The following is a 19,461-nucleotide window of genomic DNA, read 5'->3' as shown; positions in this document are numbered from 1 at the left end:
GGAAAGCTTCCTAGTCAACAGCAGGCAAACCAGCAATTTCTGCTGCTTTTTAGCACTAAATTCTTCTTGCAGAGTTCCTCAAATAAGGACAATTAAGGTTGACTATATCCAGGAACAACATAAGAAAAACTTCTTGCAGGCCAGCCTTTACTTATTACAATGAGGTTCATTGGACTACAGGCATAGGTGTATCCAAAAGCATACTTAGCATATAACCATTACTGCTTCAATACTCATTGCATATTTAGTTTATCTATAGTGGAATTTTGAGGAATTACATTAGCATGCACACTTCCTGTAAGCTAAAGATTAAAAACACAGAAGACTTATGAAAGAGGACAGACTTAAAGGAGTCCTGAGACTTACAGGAGCTCTGTATCCTGGGCTGCATTAAAAGGAGCATGACCAGCAGGTCGAAGGAGGTGATCTCTGCTCTGCTCTTGTGAGACCTCACCTGGAGTATTGTGTGCAGTTCTGGTGTCCTCAACAGAAAAAGGACATGGAACTGTTGGAACAAGTCCAGAGGAGGGCCATGAGGATGATCAGGGGACTGGAGCACCTCCCGTATGAAGATAGGCTGAGGAAGTTGGGGCTGTTCAGCCTGGAGAAGAGAAGGCTGCGTGGAGACCTCATAGCAGCCTTTCAGTATCTGAAAGGAGGCTGCTATAGCGATGCTGGGGAGGGACTTTTCATCAGGGACTGTAGTGACAGGACAAGGGGTAATGGGTTCAGAGTTAAACAGGGGAAGTTTAGATTGGATATAAGGAAGAAGTTCTTTACTGTAAGGGTGGTGAGGCACTGGAATCGATTGCCCAGGGAAGTTGTGAATGCTCCGTCCCTGGCGATGTTGAAGGCCAGGTTGGACAGAGCCTTGGGTGAGATGGTTTAGTGTGAAGTGTTCCTGCCCATGGCAGGGGGGTTGGAACTAGATGATCATAAGGTCCTTTCCAACCTTAACTATTCTATGATTCTATGAAATGCAGGACTATATACTTCACACAGCCTCCTTTCCTGTATACCTCCTGTCCAGGCATATTATAATCAAATTTATTGGTTCTAAGAACCCAGATTTTTCCATGCCTTTTTTTTTTTTTTTTTAGACACTAGGTGTAAACTTTCTGTTCAAACAAACCACAAAAAAAAAAAAAAAATGAAGCAAGCCATGAAAAAGCCTCAAGATTTATATAACACTTTATAGACAAGCAGTGGGTACTGAAGAAACCATCAGCTACTGCCAGTAGCCCAGTACCTTATGCGTACATGCCACTTGACATTAGTTATGCAATGAGGTGATATCGTGAGCAAACTGAAATCAATGGGAATTTTGCAATTGCCTTTCTTTCACAGTCTAGCAAAGAACAAAAGCTGTATGTCAGAAAGTAAATGAAGATCCAAACTATCAGTAGGAGCAAGAACCAGGCAGCTGTGTGACTTGGAATGAATGGATAGTCTCTGTAGAACTCATGATTTCAACTTGACCAACTAGGTTAAACTCTTCTTTACTAGAGATTTCTGTTTCTTTATGTTTGACAACCTCTTGCCAATGTTATGTATTGACTTGAAACAACAGCATTCGTCATTTCACATAGTTAAGTACAGAAAACATTACTCTTAACCACAACACAGTAGATAACCTGGTAATAGGACATATAAAATATATTATAATGTTTAAGATAAAGAGCAGGAGAAGGTACGCTGCTATGACAGAAAGACTTCTGTTTACTGATGCTGCAGGGATACCTGGCCTCAGTTTTAGCACCACTATGTTTTTTGGTATTATACAGCAAAAAGCATGAAGACGAACAGCTGAAAGAAAAAAGTGTACTGCTGAAGAGCCACACACAGGTTCTGCTGTTTCACTCATTCCCTCCTATTATAAGTTGTCTTAGAACTGGTCTGCAATACAGCCAGATGGCAAATCCCATACCAACTTCTGTGACATCCAGATACATTTATCAACATATATTTCAGTACAAACGAGTACACTCCTGGTTACGGCTAAGCTTACATTTCTGGTAGAAGTAGCTTTCTGGAGAACACCACTTTTCCCCGGCTGCTCTCACCCTAGAATCTCACTTTTTTTTAGAATACGGCCTCTACTCTCATCTATGTAGCACCTTCTCTGCATGCTCCTTTATACAGGCAGTTTTCTGCCTATCCTGCATTGCCAGGCAGCATAATATTGCCAGAGCAAGAGTGCCAGGATCCACCTTCCAATACTGGCTGTCAAAATGAAACAATCTCTGGCATTTTGACAATGTCTATAATTATCTTCATGGGTCAATCAGTGTTCTACTTCATTAGCTCTCGATTCTACTTAATTTCATTATGGCTCTGCTATAGCTATTTTAATAAATTAAAACTCCGCAGGTGGACTGAGATGAAATGATAGGATTCAGACTGAAGTGGCTAAAAGTTGGCAGTGACCAACACTGTTTTTCTATGGCTTTTGTAGTTGCTGAAGGCATATTAAGTATGTACACACATACACACTATCGTCCTAGAAACCACATAATATTTATCAGAAATTATCAAGGCTGTGAACAACTACGGAAGATTTTGCTTCTAGACACTGTGGATCAGTGTCTGGCTCTTGCTGTTGCAATGGTATGGGCAAGATCCAGTATCTTTACAACATCCTTTCATGTTTCTATAAAGGATAGAAGCTGAACCTCAGCATTCATATCCTTGCATCTTTGACAGTCATTTACACTGTGCAAATTACATGGTGCAAATTAAATCTCAAACATTACTTTCACACAGAAGGAAAGCACTATATTCAACGTATAGCTGTCCATACACGTTGCAGACTGTGTGAAAAGCAGACTGTTTACGAGGTTGACTGCTTATGTACTGGTTGCTGCACTTCCCCAGGAAGGAGGGCATGAAGGTTTAGATATTGTTTACACAGGGTGAACTCAGAACTCCCATAAGACAGTAGAGGAAGGCATGCTGGTAGAAGGCCATGGCCCTCCTGTTGATCCACTGGACAACCAGGCACAGAAAAAGCAATGGAAATGGAAGGAGTAACATTGTAGCTGGGGCTTCTCAGAGTAGTTGAAAGACAGACAGCACTGCAGTCCCTGCTTCTAGGTTATTTTGTTTGCAATGTGGTCATTGTCCATGTAAAACGCATTTATGTGTCTATAAAAACAATGCATACTACACCCCATGGGCAGAATGCCTTAAGAGGATTGATCACAGAAATAGGGTATTTGCTTCAACTCAGGAGGTGCAATTTGCTCACTTTCATCCAGACAGAGCTTTTGGCTTGAGGAAAGTCCTCACAATAGGCACTTCTGAGTGTACACAGAGCAAGCTTCAGCACCCAGCACACTTTAAAGTTAAATCAGGAGGCACCTAATGCAAATGGGCAGAGAATCACTACCTGAGATGCAAGAACCCACTTACAGTGCTGTTTTTATATATTCTAATAGTACAGAGAAGAGCTTTCCCAGTGTCCCACTTTCACCAATGATGGGCTGTAATTTATAAATTCAACAGTGAGAACCTGCTGATTTTGTGCTCAGATCCAATATAATGTTCTAAACAGAATATTTACACCAGCACCAAACGTAATCAACGTAATTAGCACAAACAGTAGCTTGCTTAATATTTAGGTTATTAGCATATTTTGAATTAAAACATTATTAAGCAGATATTTCTCCAAAGACATTGTAATTACTTTTTTTTTTTCAAGGCAGGGATTAATGGAATCTTTGAAGTTAATTTTGAAAGCAGCTGCAAGAATGTATTTCCCAAATCCTGTTAATTACCATGCCAGCCATGAGAAGTAATCCCTCTTTCCACAGGAAATGGAGGATTTGATCCTGCAAGGCTTATTTACTGGGTAACTCATATGTGGACAAGTAGCTGTCTTCAATTCAGCAGAATCACTCTTATGAGCAGAGTTGGAACCTCAGTATGGTGCTCAAATTTCTTTAAACTGCATGTTAGGTTTTGCATAGCAAAGGGCAAAGAGGGTAAGATGAACTACAGAATAAGCCTTCTCACACCACTTGCCAAAAAATTACCTCAGCTCTCCTTTGGAGATGAGCGATATAGCCCATATCTTAATTACACTGAAAATTGATAAAAGGAATTATCAAGGTAACCCAAAAGGAATAATTCAATTACATAAAAATTGATTAAGCTAGATTTCATAAATGAAAAATGACTGAGGTTAAGCTGGTCTCTTCCTTTTTTCTCCTATTATTTCTTATCTATTGGTAGCATCAGACTTGGCACTATCATTTCAGAAAGGGCATTTTTAGGCAGGAAATCAGCCCTAAGAACTCCTACTTCCCAGCCTAGCCCAATCCAGCCACACCTTTCCATCCCCAAGGCCTCATTTGTTTGGATACAATTGTTCGCAAGGTCATGCAAAAAATACGAGCACTAAAATTATTCAAGTTAAAAATAACCCTTCAACAGAGCTGTGTTGAAAACATTGAAATGATCCAGCTAAAAAGAGATACGTAGTTTAATTGTTTCTGTTGATCATATCAGTAACACATTTGATGTCTCTGATCCACAGTCATACCAGGACAAAGGAACAATCAACAGACTACCATGGAGAGGATGCCCTGCAATTTTGTTATGGGAACTGAAAAATCAGAGCAAGTCAGTGCTTCCTACCATGAGGTAACTCTTGGTGTTGTGTGATTGCCTTTAAGCAATATTTACTCTGCAAGAGAGCAAAATGTGAAGCAACACAGGTACATCCATGCCGCCTAAATTATAAGCCATGGCCACTTGTAAAGGCAATAAAGGCAGTTAATCATAGAATCATAGAATAGTTAGGGGTGGATTATAAGCCATGGCCACTTGTAAAGGCAATAAAGACAGTTAATCATAGAATCATAGAATAGTTAGGGGTGGAAAGGACCTTAAGATCATCTAGTTCCAACCCCCCTGCCATGGGCAGGGGGGCCACACACTAGACCACATCATTCAAGGCTCTGTCCAGCCTGGCCTTGAATGCTGCCAGGGATTCTATTAGGAGCAAATCAGAACCCTGGGGATCTGGGAAAAGCATCTGAATTCAGACAGTATCTTGGGTATTCTTCAATATTAACATCCCCTGATAGGAAGAGTTCCCTCAGCCAATCAGGAGGTCAGGATCCTTGCCTAGACAGAATGTGGCAGATTACAGATAGTGTTTTTGTAACAAAAATTTTATTTCATTCTTCCAAACCCTTCTGAAGTTTAGGGTAATTTAATTTGCTGAGCTATAAACCCAGCTGTAATTGAGTTAGAGGCTGTCTTCAAGGGACAGCTTGGGTTATTAATGGCAAAAGTCTGCACTGACAAATTGCTGCATATCTGATCATATTTGCTGTCATTATTAAAACAGACTGCTTCTTCCCAGATTGCAAAAATTCTGCCACTCTTTTCATTGGTGTTTTTGTTTATTTCCAGTTATACAATTTAAAAAAATTGTTCTCATTTTCTTCTTATTTCCCTACATACTTCAGCAGATAACAGATGTTATTGCAGTCTGTTAAGCTGCACTGGACAGCTAGGTTTCTAAAAGGTATTAATTATAGCAGTTTCAAGTTGCTATGCAAAGAAACTTTCTGCCTTCACCCTAGGGCAAAGCATCTGATTTTCAAGACAAGAGAAAGACTGAGTGGCAAGGATGTTTATGCATCAGCTATTCTATGACTCAGACCCCTGGGCAGACAGTCTGGTCACAGAGAGCAACACTGGGCAGCCCCCCAGTCATCTGTCGTTATGACAGGTTCTTTAGGGCTATTCCAGTAGCAGGGGAATCACTGGACTGACTGCATGCTGCAGCTTTGGCAACACATCCTGCCCAGGGACTGCACAGAGGGATGACTCAAACCTGTTATCCCTGGCTCTGTGCCATAAGGAGATTCATGCAAGGAAAACCCTGAATCCGCTGCTGAAGCTGCCTCGAAATGGGGCCTTGCTTGACAGAGGATTTGCGCTGTATAGTTCAAACCTCTATCAGAAATCACCCCCTGAGACTTTAGGGGAGCTGCTTTCTTTGAAGTGTGATGCAGTTCAGTGCAAAGCTGACCTGGCACTAGGAGTGCAAACAGCAGCCAAGCAATCAGAAACAACCATGCCATACTAAAAAGGAAGATGGACAGGGTGATGCACAAGGTCACCTTGATTACCACAAATGAGGGACAGCAATCAAATACACTCACACACAGCAAGCAGAAGAAAAGCCAGGTCACTAGCTCTGTCAAAGAGCTAGCCCCCAAAACACAGAGATTTCTGCAAGTCAGAAGCTCCCAGGACCTTGTAGATGCCAGTCAAAATCAATGCCACTATCAGTTTTCACTGTTAATAGTGGCATAGAAGATAAGAAAGCAGTCTGCACTGAGCAGCTGTCTGTATCTCCCAGGGTCCTCGGCCCTGGGACAGACCCACAAGGTTACCTGGCCTAAGACTAAACGCTCTACAGTTCCTGCAGTGCCCTAGCTGTAGAACAAGTCCAGGGAAATGTGGTCAAGCAGATTCAGCAAGAGCTCCCCTCCGTTGTTTCAAACACTTTCCCTCCACAGATCTGTTTTTCAATTTGAATTCAGTGAAAGCTTGCAAGTTTCTCCACTCCAAGTAGTCATCAGTCAGTTCTTCTGTCTATTATGTATCAGGCTCCATTCTGCTTTATGTGCCTCACATATGTAACTTATTCACATGAACAGGGCAAGCCATCATGCAATGCCATTTAAGAAAAGTATAATGTGCTCCTCCAGAAAAGTCATGCATTCATTTTGTTAATACTCTAACATACCCATCCTGTAACTAGAGAGAAAATAGATTCTTTAGAAGTTCCATGCAGAAAGCAGAGCCACTTAGATCCAGCTGAGTACTGCCTGACACATTGCAGCTAGACAAAAACATCTATTAAAGACTTACATGGCATGACCACAAAATATTGCTGGAATTCAGATAATCTGCAACTTGGTTGTTTGGGGGTTTTTGTCGGCTTTTTATATTCGTTTGTTTGTTTTTTTCTGTGGTTTGGGGATTTTGGGGGGCTTTTGTGTGGGTTTTTGTGTGGGTTTTTTTGTTTGTTTTGTGGTGGGGTTTTTTTGTTCTTTACAAAATTAATGCTAAATCTTTTGCTACCACTGTTTACCTGAAGATCCATCACATTAGTCCAACTCCAGGATAGAAATGCACCAAGCTGTTAGTCCAAGCAAAGTACTGCTCTATAAGAGCCCTGTGAAATAGAGGATCTCCTGTAATCTAACTTCAGAGGTTCTTTCAGCTTGGCTTGGGTGTTAGTTCTGTCCAGTAGCTTGCAAAATATGCTGAAGGAAAGAAGTGATAGCTAGCCAAGTGTGACTGGCAAATTAAAATTGGCATGAAGCTGGCCTGCCTTAGGCATTTGGCTGTCCTGCTTAAATTGCAGCACATATGTGTTGCTGGCACAAGCATTTTAAAGTGTGTCAGGCCAACAATGTGTTTGCTCTCTTTTCCAGTGGTGAATGTATATCCATCAGATCACAGTGGAGCAGGGGTACATATGAGGCAGTTAAGAAGTCGCATGTCTTCTTTTTCAACCATGTTATCTGCAGAAGGCTGCCTGTCTAGGCATCCCCTATTACTTAGTATGCTCTTCCTCCTCCTTCCCTATCAAGTTAACACTTCTAATTTGTAGCAGTTTGTATTCCCCTCTTGCTTTACTTCACATTGTACGCGTTTGGAATTCAAGGAACCAGAGTTGAACATCATTCAGATTTCTTTCTTGAACACCACATACTATCTCTTAATTTCATATAGAAGTCACTCTTCAGAGTATCTAAATTAGTGTAAAAATTATATGCTTGAGAGTCAGCATCCAGAGTACTCGGTATTTTAAAACAAAAAATAGTTTAACCCTGGGAATTTGAAAGCAGCATATTTTTTACAAGAGAAAGAGACAGCAAGAATCCCATCACTGGAAACATTCAAGCTCAAGAATGAAAAGTCCTAAAATTCAAATCAAAGACAAACTTGTGATTTTTCACGAGAATTATTTTTCTGCCTCTGTACCTCTCCCTTACTGCCCCACCCGACCTTGTCCAACCTTAAAGTCCAACCTTGGACTTTAGCGTTTTCAAATGTGTTTTCGCATTTAGCTGGGCATTACACTCCCGTTCATCTCAGGCAGGCTTCTCTCCATCACCAGATTACATTGGACCTACCTGATGAAGTTTGTACTCACATTGTTTGGTCTCTTTTACAGGGAAGTCCACCTGGTACTTGAAAAGCTCAACTCTCTCGTGCCCTAGTAGAAGGGAGCACTCTTTCCCCTGATCAAACCTAACCTCACCCTACCACTTTCTGAGGGCTTTGCTGAATCACACACAGCTCTTCAGCAGAGGAACAAAGATACACTAGTGTGTGCATAGTGGCACCCGCCTGGGATGGATCAGTTGACCAAATCTGGAACAGAAATACCAATTCATTAAAGCCAAACCTTTTGTGTGAAAGTGCGGTGGTGCCTATAAAAGCATTCTCACAAATCACTGATCTTCCTTCTTATCATGAGTGTTACTAGGAAAAGGTCAAGCATCACCAAAACCCTCAAAAAATCAAAGATGTCCTCAGATATATTAATTTCTGCCTCATCTGCTTGCTTACACTCTTGCACTGACTTAGGAGTTTTCATGATCTTGATACCCTTTCCCTTGAAATGTATCTTCTCTAGTCAGAGTGCTGCCAACTACAATTTCAATATCTTCCTATCCCTCTAGTGTCAGATTCGTAAAGAACAAAGCATCACCAAGGCAAATGGACAGCCAGGCACCCAGACTAGTGATATCAGCTGGATAGCAAGGCTTATTTTTCAGGTCACAGAGGACTCATGGAGATGCAAGTCACCTAGGCATTAGCAATGGGTACTGTCTGCTTTCCAGCACTCTGCCCAGTGATTTTGAAGCTGAGTAGGTCCTTAGTTTCCTTGAAAGTTCTCCTCCACCCCCTACAAAACTGAGGCTCTTTCTGTGGAAAAACTGCTTCTCATGTGCAATTCCTAGTAGTTTCTATAGGAGACGATGACTTGACAGGACTGCTCCAGATGTCTCGGTGACTCACTCCAGAAGAGCCTGCTAACTCCTGTCAAGCTTAACAAGCTTTAGCATAACACTGTCCTATTTCCAGGGATAGCCCTAGCCAGTGCTAGCTTGGACATTTCTAAACAATGCTCCATCATTCCCAGAAAAGGTGCACTTAAAGTCTCTACAAACTCATCTTGACCAGTCTGTACAGCTAACAAGGATCCTTACAGGTCTCCCCTCTTCTCCTTCATTTTTAGGAGATGTGCATTGTGCTGTGATTCAACATGACCTTCCGAGTTGAAACAGTTATAACCTGAACATTTGATTCAGGTTTCTCCAGTCCTACCGTCTGGTTCAACTAGACCTACTAACTACTTTCTAGTCCTGCTAGCACTATCCCACAGCTGGCTCCAGAGCACAGCTAGAATGAAACCTGCCATCAAAGGAACTGCAAATATGGCTAGTGACCATGCAGCCACCATTTTGTCAGGCATTTCGACACTAAGACTCCATGTTAAACACAATAAATATACACTCGCATACAGTGTAACAGCTAGTTCTCTGTCTCTTCACACACTAGTATATCTGAAGCCCTCGTATCTGGTGCCACCCTTCTCACTAGCTTTTCATCTCTGTCCAAGTATCCTTGAAGTCTCCAAAATCAGACAGAAGGGCACAACCTTTCATAGTTGCAGGGGGTTCTCCCTCCCACCCTTCCCTTTTGTTTCTTACTTCCAGCCTTAATAAGAGATCTCTACCATCAGTCTGTCTACTGTCACAGTACTCACTGTGTAATGTAAGAACATTCACTGGCTGTAAAATGATACTTTTCCCTTTAACAGAAAAGGCAGTTCAGCTGTAACTAATATTCAAGGCATGTAGGCAGACAATTTCTTCTCTGACTAAACTTGTGCTTCTTCCAGATTCCATGTTAGTGCATAAAATAGGGCTATATCCCCCTTTGTATAAATTGATCAGATGAGAGAACAGCAAAGATCTGGCGTATGTGACACTTTCCCAGTTTCCCTGTAAGCAGGCTAGTCTGGTATCAGAGCAGACATGGAGAGTGGAGTTAAATTGTGACCTCAAATCCTGTCATTACTCATAAGTTTCACAACTGCAACTCTTCTGCAATTTGCCTGCTCCAAGCTTATTCTGTCAAGATTGTCATTTATTTTCCTATTAACAGAAAGGTAGCCTATATAGTCCGTCTCTTCCATCTCCTTCCATAACAGAAATTAAAACTTACTTTTCTTGATTAAAAGTAGAGGAAGAAGGGGGAAAAGGACTTTTTAGTTATTGTTAAATCTAGTTTCTACCTATCTACCATGGGATTTCTTTATTTAGAAACCAAATGTCCAAACAACCAAAGAAAATGAAACAGAACACCTCTTAAGAGTTAGAATGTATGTTATTCATCTTCATCAGAAGATCCTCTGCCTTGCAGAGAAGAAAGCATTACACAGCTCAGTGAATTTAAGGCTCCTGCAACTGACAGGATAAAGAAAAGCATAGCTTTCCTCTGATGCATGCAGCCTCCTTCTCCCAAGCCTCTTTGGCCAAGAAGCAGGTGTCTCATGATTTACGTACACGGCATCCAGCCCTAGGCACTCTATTACTTTCTGTGGCAAAGTTACAGTAAAGAGGTAAAACGTGAGCACCAAGACATTTCCCAAGTCATCCCTAGGAAAAAAAGCAAGGAAGACAATAGCAAAGAGTGGCCAGGAAATCAAATATTTTAGTCAAATTAATAAAAAACACCCAGCAACATTTGATGACCCATTACAGGCCACCACTGTTCCTGTTGAAGTTAATTGCTACCATACACCAAATTTCATCATTAACATGACCTAGTTAATGTAGAAACTCTTGGAAAATAACTCTTATAAGCTCACCAACAGGACTAGAAAATAATACACTTTTACAACCTGAAATGATATCCTATTATCAAGTGCAGCAGTAGGAAGGATGGAAGTTTCCCATTTTACAAATGCAGATATTTTGCTTTAAGTTACTCTTTTGCAGGGAAGCATGACATCTGCAGCATACAATTAAAACTAACCATCTTTTATTAAAGTGTCGTGGTGTTTGAATCTTCTGGCATTCTAAACATTGCAAGAAAGCCCATGCACTTCTAAAAGGCACATCTGCCAGTTTCACCAAATGAAAATCAATTTCCAGCATCACTTCTAAATGCTGTTTTAGAAGATGCTTGATCCCACTGAAACCACACTGTTGAAAGGAGTAGGCAAAGTGACCAATTTAAAACTTATTATTCTCCTTTTCTCCTTCTGTTTTGAGCTGCAATTTACCACTCAGCTAATAAATAGATGTGGGCTAAAATTAAAAATTGATGTTCATGTGCCTTAGCTGTCCCACCCCCATCCTGTAACAGCTGCAAAATTTCCTCCTCCACCCTGCCATGTTCTTGCTGCACTTCTTAGATCTGTACAGTTTTGAGCTTATTGTGGGTACAGCCTCTGTGAGGCCAATAACTAACAGTTGGGGACCACAGCAGTACCTGAAAAGTGCATCCAGAAGGGCCCCTCCACCACTCAAGATGACTGGCTGACTCAGACACACCCCCAGAGCTGCAAGCACGACACAGGAGAACAGGAGCTCCTCCAAGCAAACAGAGCATGTGTTTCCCCAGCAAACACCAGTTGGTTTAGTGCTACCAGGATTATCGGTGTACAATCCTCCCTTCAGTGTTTAGATACATCTGGTTCTAAAACCTGAAATACAGTTCCAGTGGTATGGTTCCAACTGAACTCAGGAGAGCAGCTCATGAAAGAGCACCAGTTTTCCTATTTAACTACCTAAAGCAGCTACAGTTTCAGACAGAAGCCTCTACATATATCTAATGTTACATGCTCTAACATGTGCCTCTCCTTCTCCAACAGGCTCCCGTTGGGCACACATGCCCAGAGTCATAGAGGCATGTTCCAGGTTCTTCCCTCAATCTTGAAGGAAGAGGACACTCACGGTTACTCTTCTAGCTTAGGGGCATGCCCAAATGAAAAGGCCAGGTGGTACTACTGGTTTCGAGAACAGCCACAGCAGAGACTGCCTTGATGATTGGTATCTTGCACACACACCTCAAGGACTGGTGAAGCTCAATTTTCAGAAAGACGCCTTTGTTATATTATGTCAGCTTTCCAGTGAAGCTTCCATCTTCACCAAGTTGACTAGCTAAGTATCTCCCACTGAAGCTGATCTCAGCTCCAGGACAAAGATTCAGTACTCCAGGCTGCAGTGGAGAGCTAACTGGATGAGCACATGACGTGTGCTCTGTGCACCACTATTACAGGGCAAACGAACAAGCTTCATGATCCTTCAGAAGGTGGACACAACGCAGCAATTGCGGCAGGATCCAAGAGCCCGGAAACAATATATGGCAAAGGGAAAGCTTGCTGCAGCCCCAGGAAACAAGACCTGGTGTTCTTTATTCAAAGCCTGACCAAAACCCTGCATTCAGACAGAGATTAAGTCACCAGCTAAGAGACCTAAGCACACTATGGAATCAAGCCCTAACAGCTCTCTCCCGTCTTACAAATTCCACATGCCTGGTTGCTTGACACCTATTTTAGATGAAAGATAGAATATTCTTGCTACCGTCTGGTACCTAGGCTGCTCTTCAAATATACAAAGCTGCTGGCTCAAACTCTGCCTTAAGTGGTGCACATCAGCACCCTGGCAATCAGCACAGCACTTCACTCTGCGTAATGCTCTTCCAACGCAAGCTCTTAAGTCACAGGTGCATCAGGCACGTGGGCCGGTGGCTCTCTCAAAATCAGGCACCTGTTAAAGCTCAGCTCCTTCCCTATGCCAGCGGTACCGCTCTGATCCTTAAGACCAAAAGTAAATAAATGCATCCAACAAGGCAACCGATGCTAATGCTATTTTAAGGTCCAACTCCTGACACCTGTGCTTCATCCCTGAACCAGGGGTGCAACACCATATTGTTTCCTGATGACAGCCAGAATCATTCAACACAGGAGGCAAGAGGGGCAGTGAATGTTGTAAAAATGTTTGTGTGCCAAAACATTTCCTGTGAACCTTTGTGCCCTACTGTCACCATGACCCGACATCATCTGCAACATCACATACTTAAATGACTGATGACAGGATTCCCTGTGGTGTATCAAGTTTATGCCAGTTGCAGGTCTAGAGCTAAACTGACTGTGAGCAGCGATTTGGCATTGGTCTGTGAGCCCATTAACCAACACTACTTCTCCCAGTTTACCCTATGTGACCAGAGATCTTCAACGGAAGGAGTGCATCTCATGGGTGCTCACTGTGGTAGTAGCTGATATTTTTCAGTGCGGCTCTTCTCTGTAGACTCATTAAAATAACCAAAACCACCTAAAGACCTAAAGAAAAGGCTCCTTAGTTATTTGAGGACAGATTTTTCAAAGCTACTTTGACACCTAGAATTTCATTTTGGCATACAGTGACTTTATGGAGAAGATCCCCATACAGCTAAGAGATCTACCTGCACTGAAACCAAGCTGCAGAAAGCGCTAATCATGTTTCACAGTGGTATTAGGTAAAGTCTTATACCACAAGCTCCCTGTGACTAGTTACAGGGCCAGACTTTTGCCCAGAGACAGGGCATCTTAAACACATTCTAAGGCAAATATTGCAGGGGAAGAAGCGTAAAGGTTTTCTGTAGAAAATGTCTTTATCCTTCCTGATGAAAAAATAAGTTAGCTGCTACAAAATATAAAAGTATTACAGTCAGAATAACAGCTGCTTCTGTTCAGCTTTCTCCATCACCAGACTGGTAATCACTGCCCATAAACAGGAAATAAGTTAATTTTGCTTGGAGCAGCAAACTAAGAATCCATGCAAAGTCTCAGCAAATAACTTGAGGGACATGAAAGCTCTCTTCAGAGATTTGTGCAACATTTCAAGCTCCACTCAAATCCTGACAAGCGTTAACATACAGCAAAAAACCTCCTCACCCTCCCAACACCATTCTATTGGGATAATCTTTTAATGGCTGTAGTTGAGCCTCTTGTCAATCACTCTGCCCTCATATTTTCCAGCAGAATAAAACAAAGAAAACAAATATTTTTCAGTTACAGCATTACATGTGAAATACACCAAGATACCCATCCAAATATTACAAACAGATATTTAAGGAGCTTGCATTCTGCTAATCTTTTTTTTTTCCTCCTTTTTTGACAGTCTTTTACAGTGAGGTGGCTTGGGGTGGTCCACTTGCTTTAATCTGCCTTTTGGAAAAAGAACAGTCTTTTGAGCATCGCTGACAGGCAAAGTAACAGCAAGAAAGCTTTTCTTCATTGGAGCTGTGAGAGATACACTCTCCGATATCATCAGTTGAATGACAGCAGCACTGAAGACACCAAGTGCAGTGCTAAGTGTCATACATGCAGGGCTTAGTGCTATGCCAGAGAAAGAGACATTTTCCAGCTCCGAGGGTTTGCTAGGTATAGTGCTCTGAGCCAAAGGGAAACATATTGCAAATAGAGAACCTCTATGCTGGTATTAGGGATGACCTTGATGTTCATTGAGACTTATAAAACCCAAAAGGCAAGCAACCCAATTCAAACCATTAAGGGGTACTTGCTGAGTAAATCCAACCCAGTACAAGGCTGTAACAAAAAAGTGCTCTGCACAGTTATAGTAAGTATATCTATATCACCTATTCACTACTCCTCACTAGAAGATTTTTCCCTGAATGCTATCTTAAGAAGTAGAACAGCAGTATTTCATCTCACACAATACTTCAGCTAGCCTGGAAGCCAAGGGGGCAGAGACTGCAAAAAACAACCCCACAATGCATGCACTCTATCCAGTTGATGTAAATACAGGCAGCAGCCAAGGAGAGGTCACGGACAGCCTGATGCACTACACCTAGACAGCCTGATCCCCTCAAGCACCAAAAAAAAAAACACAATGATGATTTCCTCTTCTCTCCCCATCTGGCCTGACCTGCAAGCCAGGATGCAAGCTTGTCCTCATAAATCCCCATACACTGCTTTTTATCCAAGTTTACACCCCATCTAAAAATACAGCTGATCTTAACACCAGCACAACAGCTAGTTAGAGCTTCTTTGGTGTTGCTCTTAATTTTACTCTTGCTGCTAAGAAAGGGATACCCATTCATTAATGAAGTAGCAGGCCTTTTATAAGAGAAAGTAGCCTCTGAATAACAGGTGCTGGGTAAGGCACAGTTACAGGCATCTCTACTGATTCCTAACGGAAGAGACGCACTGGAGATTGTGAGATCTACCAGCTGAACCTGCCTGGCAGCTGATTGACCGTGCTGTCAGGTAGCCATCATGCATGACAACACTGTTCACAAGAATTCTGCGGTGCCCCACATAACTTCTCCACAGGGAAAAAAAAAGAAAGAAAGAAAGAAGAAACAACCCACAGAGCACAAGTGAAAGTTCTCAGCTTATTCCTTTATGAGAGTATGAGTGATCCTTACATGGCTGGCACTATTTACATTTTTTCCTTAATTGTAATCCTTCCCAGAACACTATTTATAAAGTTTACATCAGCATCTAACTACAAACAGGGCATTTTTTTTCCATGAGCTCTAGCAGATAACTTTAACACAACTTATTAAATCCTTCCTTCTGCACAGGAAAGCATTAAAAGCATCTTTAGATTATTAATTGGCAGGGGGGGTTAATTATTCTGCACTGGTGCATATGGTCCTTCAAAAGGCAAAACACCCCCTCGCTTTATGCTCTGAAGGGGCATACGCACCTGGGGAGGGATGCTTATCAGAGGGCAGGGTTCAACGGAAGCTACACGTTTCCGACTCCCCACCCAGCCCGGGACCCGTGTGAGGCACAGCAGATGCTCACCCGGCCCCCAGCCCGGGCAGCGCGTCCCGAGGGGCTCTCCCAAAGGGAAGGTGACGCTCACTGCCGAGCGCTCCCCACAGGCACCCCCGGTCCCTCCGCGGGGCTCACCTCGCTCATGTCGCGCAGCAGCGGCGGCGGCGGCAGCCCGGCTCGCAACAGCCCAACCGGCAAAGCGCTCCCGCCGCCCCGCACCGAGCGTTAAGAACCGGCGCCCCGCGACCAGCCTGGCCCGCGCCAGCCAATCAGCGACGCGCCCGCGACGCGTCCCCTCGCCACCACCCCGCCCCGGCTCCCCCATCCGAGAGAGCGCCGCGCCCCCTGGCGGCGGCGGCGGCTCCCTGCGGGCGGCAGCGGGTACCCGGGCCCCGGCGCTCCCTACCCCGCACAGCGCGGACCCCGCCGCCGCTTTACCCGTCTCGACCTCAGAACACAGCGGTTACAAGGAGAGGGACCGGCGCTTTTCCCGGGAGGCCGGCACCAACAGCGCTCCCCTCGGGGGGTGGAGGGGAGAGCAGCCGTCCCTGGGACAGACAGACCAGGAGCTCGGCTGTCAGCTTAGGCACCCTTCAAACTGTGTGCTGGAGGGGGCTTGAAAGCGCGACTTAATGCGTGTGGATCATAGAATCTTAGAGTCACAGGATCATAGGCTGGTTTGGGTTGGAAGGGACCTTAAACATCATCTGGTTCCAACCCCCCTGCCATGGGCAGGGACACCTCCCACTAAACCTGGATGCTCAAAGTTCCTTGTTGAACTTCATGGGGTCACTGGCCCATCTCTGAAGTGTGTCCAAGTCCCTATGGATGGCATCCCTTCCCTCCAGTGCGTTAGGTTAAATTGTCAAAGTTCCACAGCTGTCTTTACCACCTGGGGCTGCTCGGTGTTGCTGAGGGCTCAGCAGGTTGTCACACAAGTCTCACTGCCTCTTCTGTTCTTCATCCATCTGCTGTCACAGATATACAGGAAAGAGTCTTTCTTTTTGATCATTTTTCTGAGAGAGTAATTAAAACAGAACTTTGGAAAGTGCACTGTTCTACTCCAGCATCCCTCTTTTGATGGAGCACGGTTACTATATTGGGCAGTACAAATTCAGATGCTCTGACTCATGTTATCCGTGAAGAAATATAGATTCAATTTGGTCTGGGAATGCATTTAACTTCCTCAAATTTTTCTCGAATCAATAAAAAAGTTAACGCATTATTTTGGAGAGCCCAAGAAGCTTGCCAAACCCTTCCGCTTCCAGAGACTACCTTGCAGCAGCCTCTTCTCTTCAACAAAATCTATATTCAGGGCCAATCTTAGCAGAGACAGTGAAATAAATTTTGTGAGGCTTTTCTGGAAACTGCCTTTCCCCTCTGCGTCACAGAGGCACAGTCACTGCAGCTTCATCTTCCCCTACCACCTTCCCCTACCACCGTGGTTGGGATTGGAATGGAACTTAAAGATCATCCAGTTCCAACCCCTGCCATGGGCAGGGACACCTTCCATTGGTCTAGGTTGCTCAAAGCCTCATCCAAACCTGGCCTTGAACACTGCCAGGGATGGGTCCTGCAGATGCTCAGTAACAGAGGAGCACATGGACCTCTCCCATTGCAGTCACCACCGCCACAGCTTTCAGTCTGCTCCTGCCTGAATGCCTGGGCCATGCTCCTTCCGGCGCTTATCACCAGAAGGCCTGGGCCGGGGTCCTCCACCTGAGGATAAGGAGGCTCCACAGGCAGTGGAACCAGGGATATGTGTCCTGGGAAGAATATAGGGATGCTGCCCAGATAGGTAGAGATGGGGCTGAAGAACCTGAGGCACAGCTGGAACTGAATTTGGCAAGGGATGTGAAGAATAGTAAGAAGGGCTTCCACAGGTACATTGGCCAAAAAATAGATAAAAGAAAATTTATGCGTCTGGTAAACAAAACAGGAAAGCTGGTGACAACCAACATGGAGAAGGCTGAGCTACTCAACACGTTTTCATCAGTTTTCAATGGTTCTCTTGCGTTAGTTTCATTTCTTTTCCCACATCTGTCAAACCCCTGAACCTCAATGCAGAGACTGGGGGAATGAAGTCTCTCATGTTGAAAATAAAGTTCAGGTGAGAGACCACCTGAAGAACCTGAACAGACAAGTTCATGGCGCCTGACAAGGTGCATCCCAGGGTACTGAGGCAATTGGCAGTCAGGCAAAGTCCCCTGTGACTGGAGAATAAGAAATATCACACACATGATTCAAAAGGGTAAAAAGGAGGATGCTGGGAACTACAGACCCAGGATCAGCCTCACCTCAGTGTCCAGTAAGATCATGGAACAGATCCTCCTGGAAGATATGTCAAAACACAGGGAAGGTGATTAGAGACAGCCAACATGGCTTCACCAGGGCAAATCATGCCTGACTAATCTAGTGGCCTTCTACAATGGAGTGGCTTCATCAATGGGCAAGGGAAGAGCTACACATGTCATCTACCTGGACTTATGAAAGGCCTTTTATATGGTCCCCCATATTATTACTGCGGTTAAATCAGAGAAATATAGGTTTGGCAGATGGACTGTTGCATAAGAAATTGGCTGGACAGCCACATCGGAAGAGTAACAGTCAATGTCTTGATGTCCAGGTGGAAGCCAGTAAAGAGTGGTATCCTTCAGGTTTCTGTACTGGGACCAATACTATCTAATATCTTCATTAACAACCTAGACAGTGGGATTGACGGCACCTTCAGGAAGTTTGCAGGTGACACTAAGCAGAGTGGTGCAGTTGATTCACTACTTATCTGAGGAAAAAGGAAGAGCCCTGCCTTTTATCTCTTCTGGGCTCCCAGGTTGGCAAGAGCTGACCTTCCTACCTTTGTAAATCCATTCATACCCTTCTGCTTGAACTGATAAACACGTTATTGTATCAGCTCAGAAACTTGTTGCCCTGGCTTCTGGGCAAGAGTAAAATGCTAAATCATGATTTATCCTTGTTCTGGGGAAATTTGCTGGTTCCTGACAAGGTAAAAGTCAGTGCAGCAGTTCTTCTCAGACACTGATGTGATTACTAGTCTAAATTAGCCACTGTAACTTTCATGGTCTTGATTTTGAGTAAGGATATCTGGGATGCCAGTCTTGCAAGGAAGCGGAGGGGTGGCTGCATTGTGTGAACCCACGCAGCATTGTTTCAGCAGCAAGCAGAGGACTTTCTTTTGCCCTATTAAATACAGCGTCATATTTGCAGTTTGTGACATTATGTGACTAGTATTTTATCTTCTTTAACCTGAGCTAGTGCCACATTTGCAGATACAAATAGTTTCTTTAAAAATGAGTTCACAACATGAGGTGGCTAAAGAAGAATCATCCCACTAAACACATGGATTGCCTGGTTGTGTGATTAATAGGTATAGGTTAAGTATGAGTCCTGACATTCACAAATGGGGATCTCGACATTGCAGGGACTCTAGTTGTTATGAATGTTTGAAGTCTGAACAAGGTTCTCCCCACACCCCACTTTGGGGCTTTTCTGAGACTTCTCCAGGTTACTAGTGATAACAAAGGAGGGAGAAAACCTCATTTAAAACGCCATCTTTGGTAGTCTTTCATCATGCTATTATTCCCAGGACCTCCACCAGC

General features: G+C 43.6%; 1 protein-coding gene across 2 annotated transcripts in view; it reads right to left on the bottom strand.

Moving 5' to 3' along the window:
* The window catches only part of PCP4 (Purkinje cell protein 4), a 51,689-nt gene extending 35,587 nt beyond the window's left edge, over positions 1 to 16,102 (bottom strand). For both annotated transcript variants that reach the window (XM_065676985.1, XM_065676986.1), the window contains exon 1: positions 15,980 to 16,102. Coding sequence is in view for 1 of the 2 variants with exons in the window: in XM_065676986.1 (XP_065533058.1) it covers positions 15,980 to 15,988 (9 nt within the window). In the remaining variant the exon portion in view is untranslated. The remainder of the gene's footprint in view (positions 1 to 15,979) is intronic.
* Between the last annotated feature and the right edge of the window lie 3,359 nt (positions 16,103 to 19,461).

The sequence above is a fragment of the Lathamus discolor genome, chromosome 4 (assembly GCF_037157495.1).
Source record: "Lathamus discolor isolate bLatDis1 chromosome 4, bLatDis1.hap1, whole genome shotgun sequence".
Lineage (NCBI taxonomy): Eukaryota > Metazoa > Chordata > Aves > Psittaciformes > Psittacidae > Lathamus > Lathamus discolor.
Note: the sequence above shows the minus strand (reverse complement) of the source record. Positions and strands in the feature narration are given on the sequence as shown.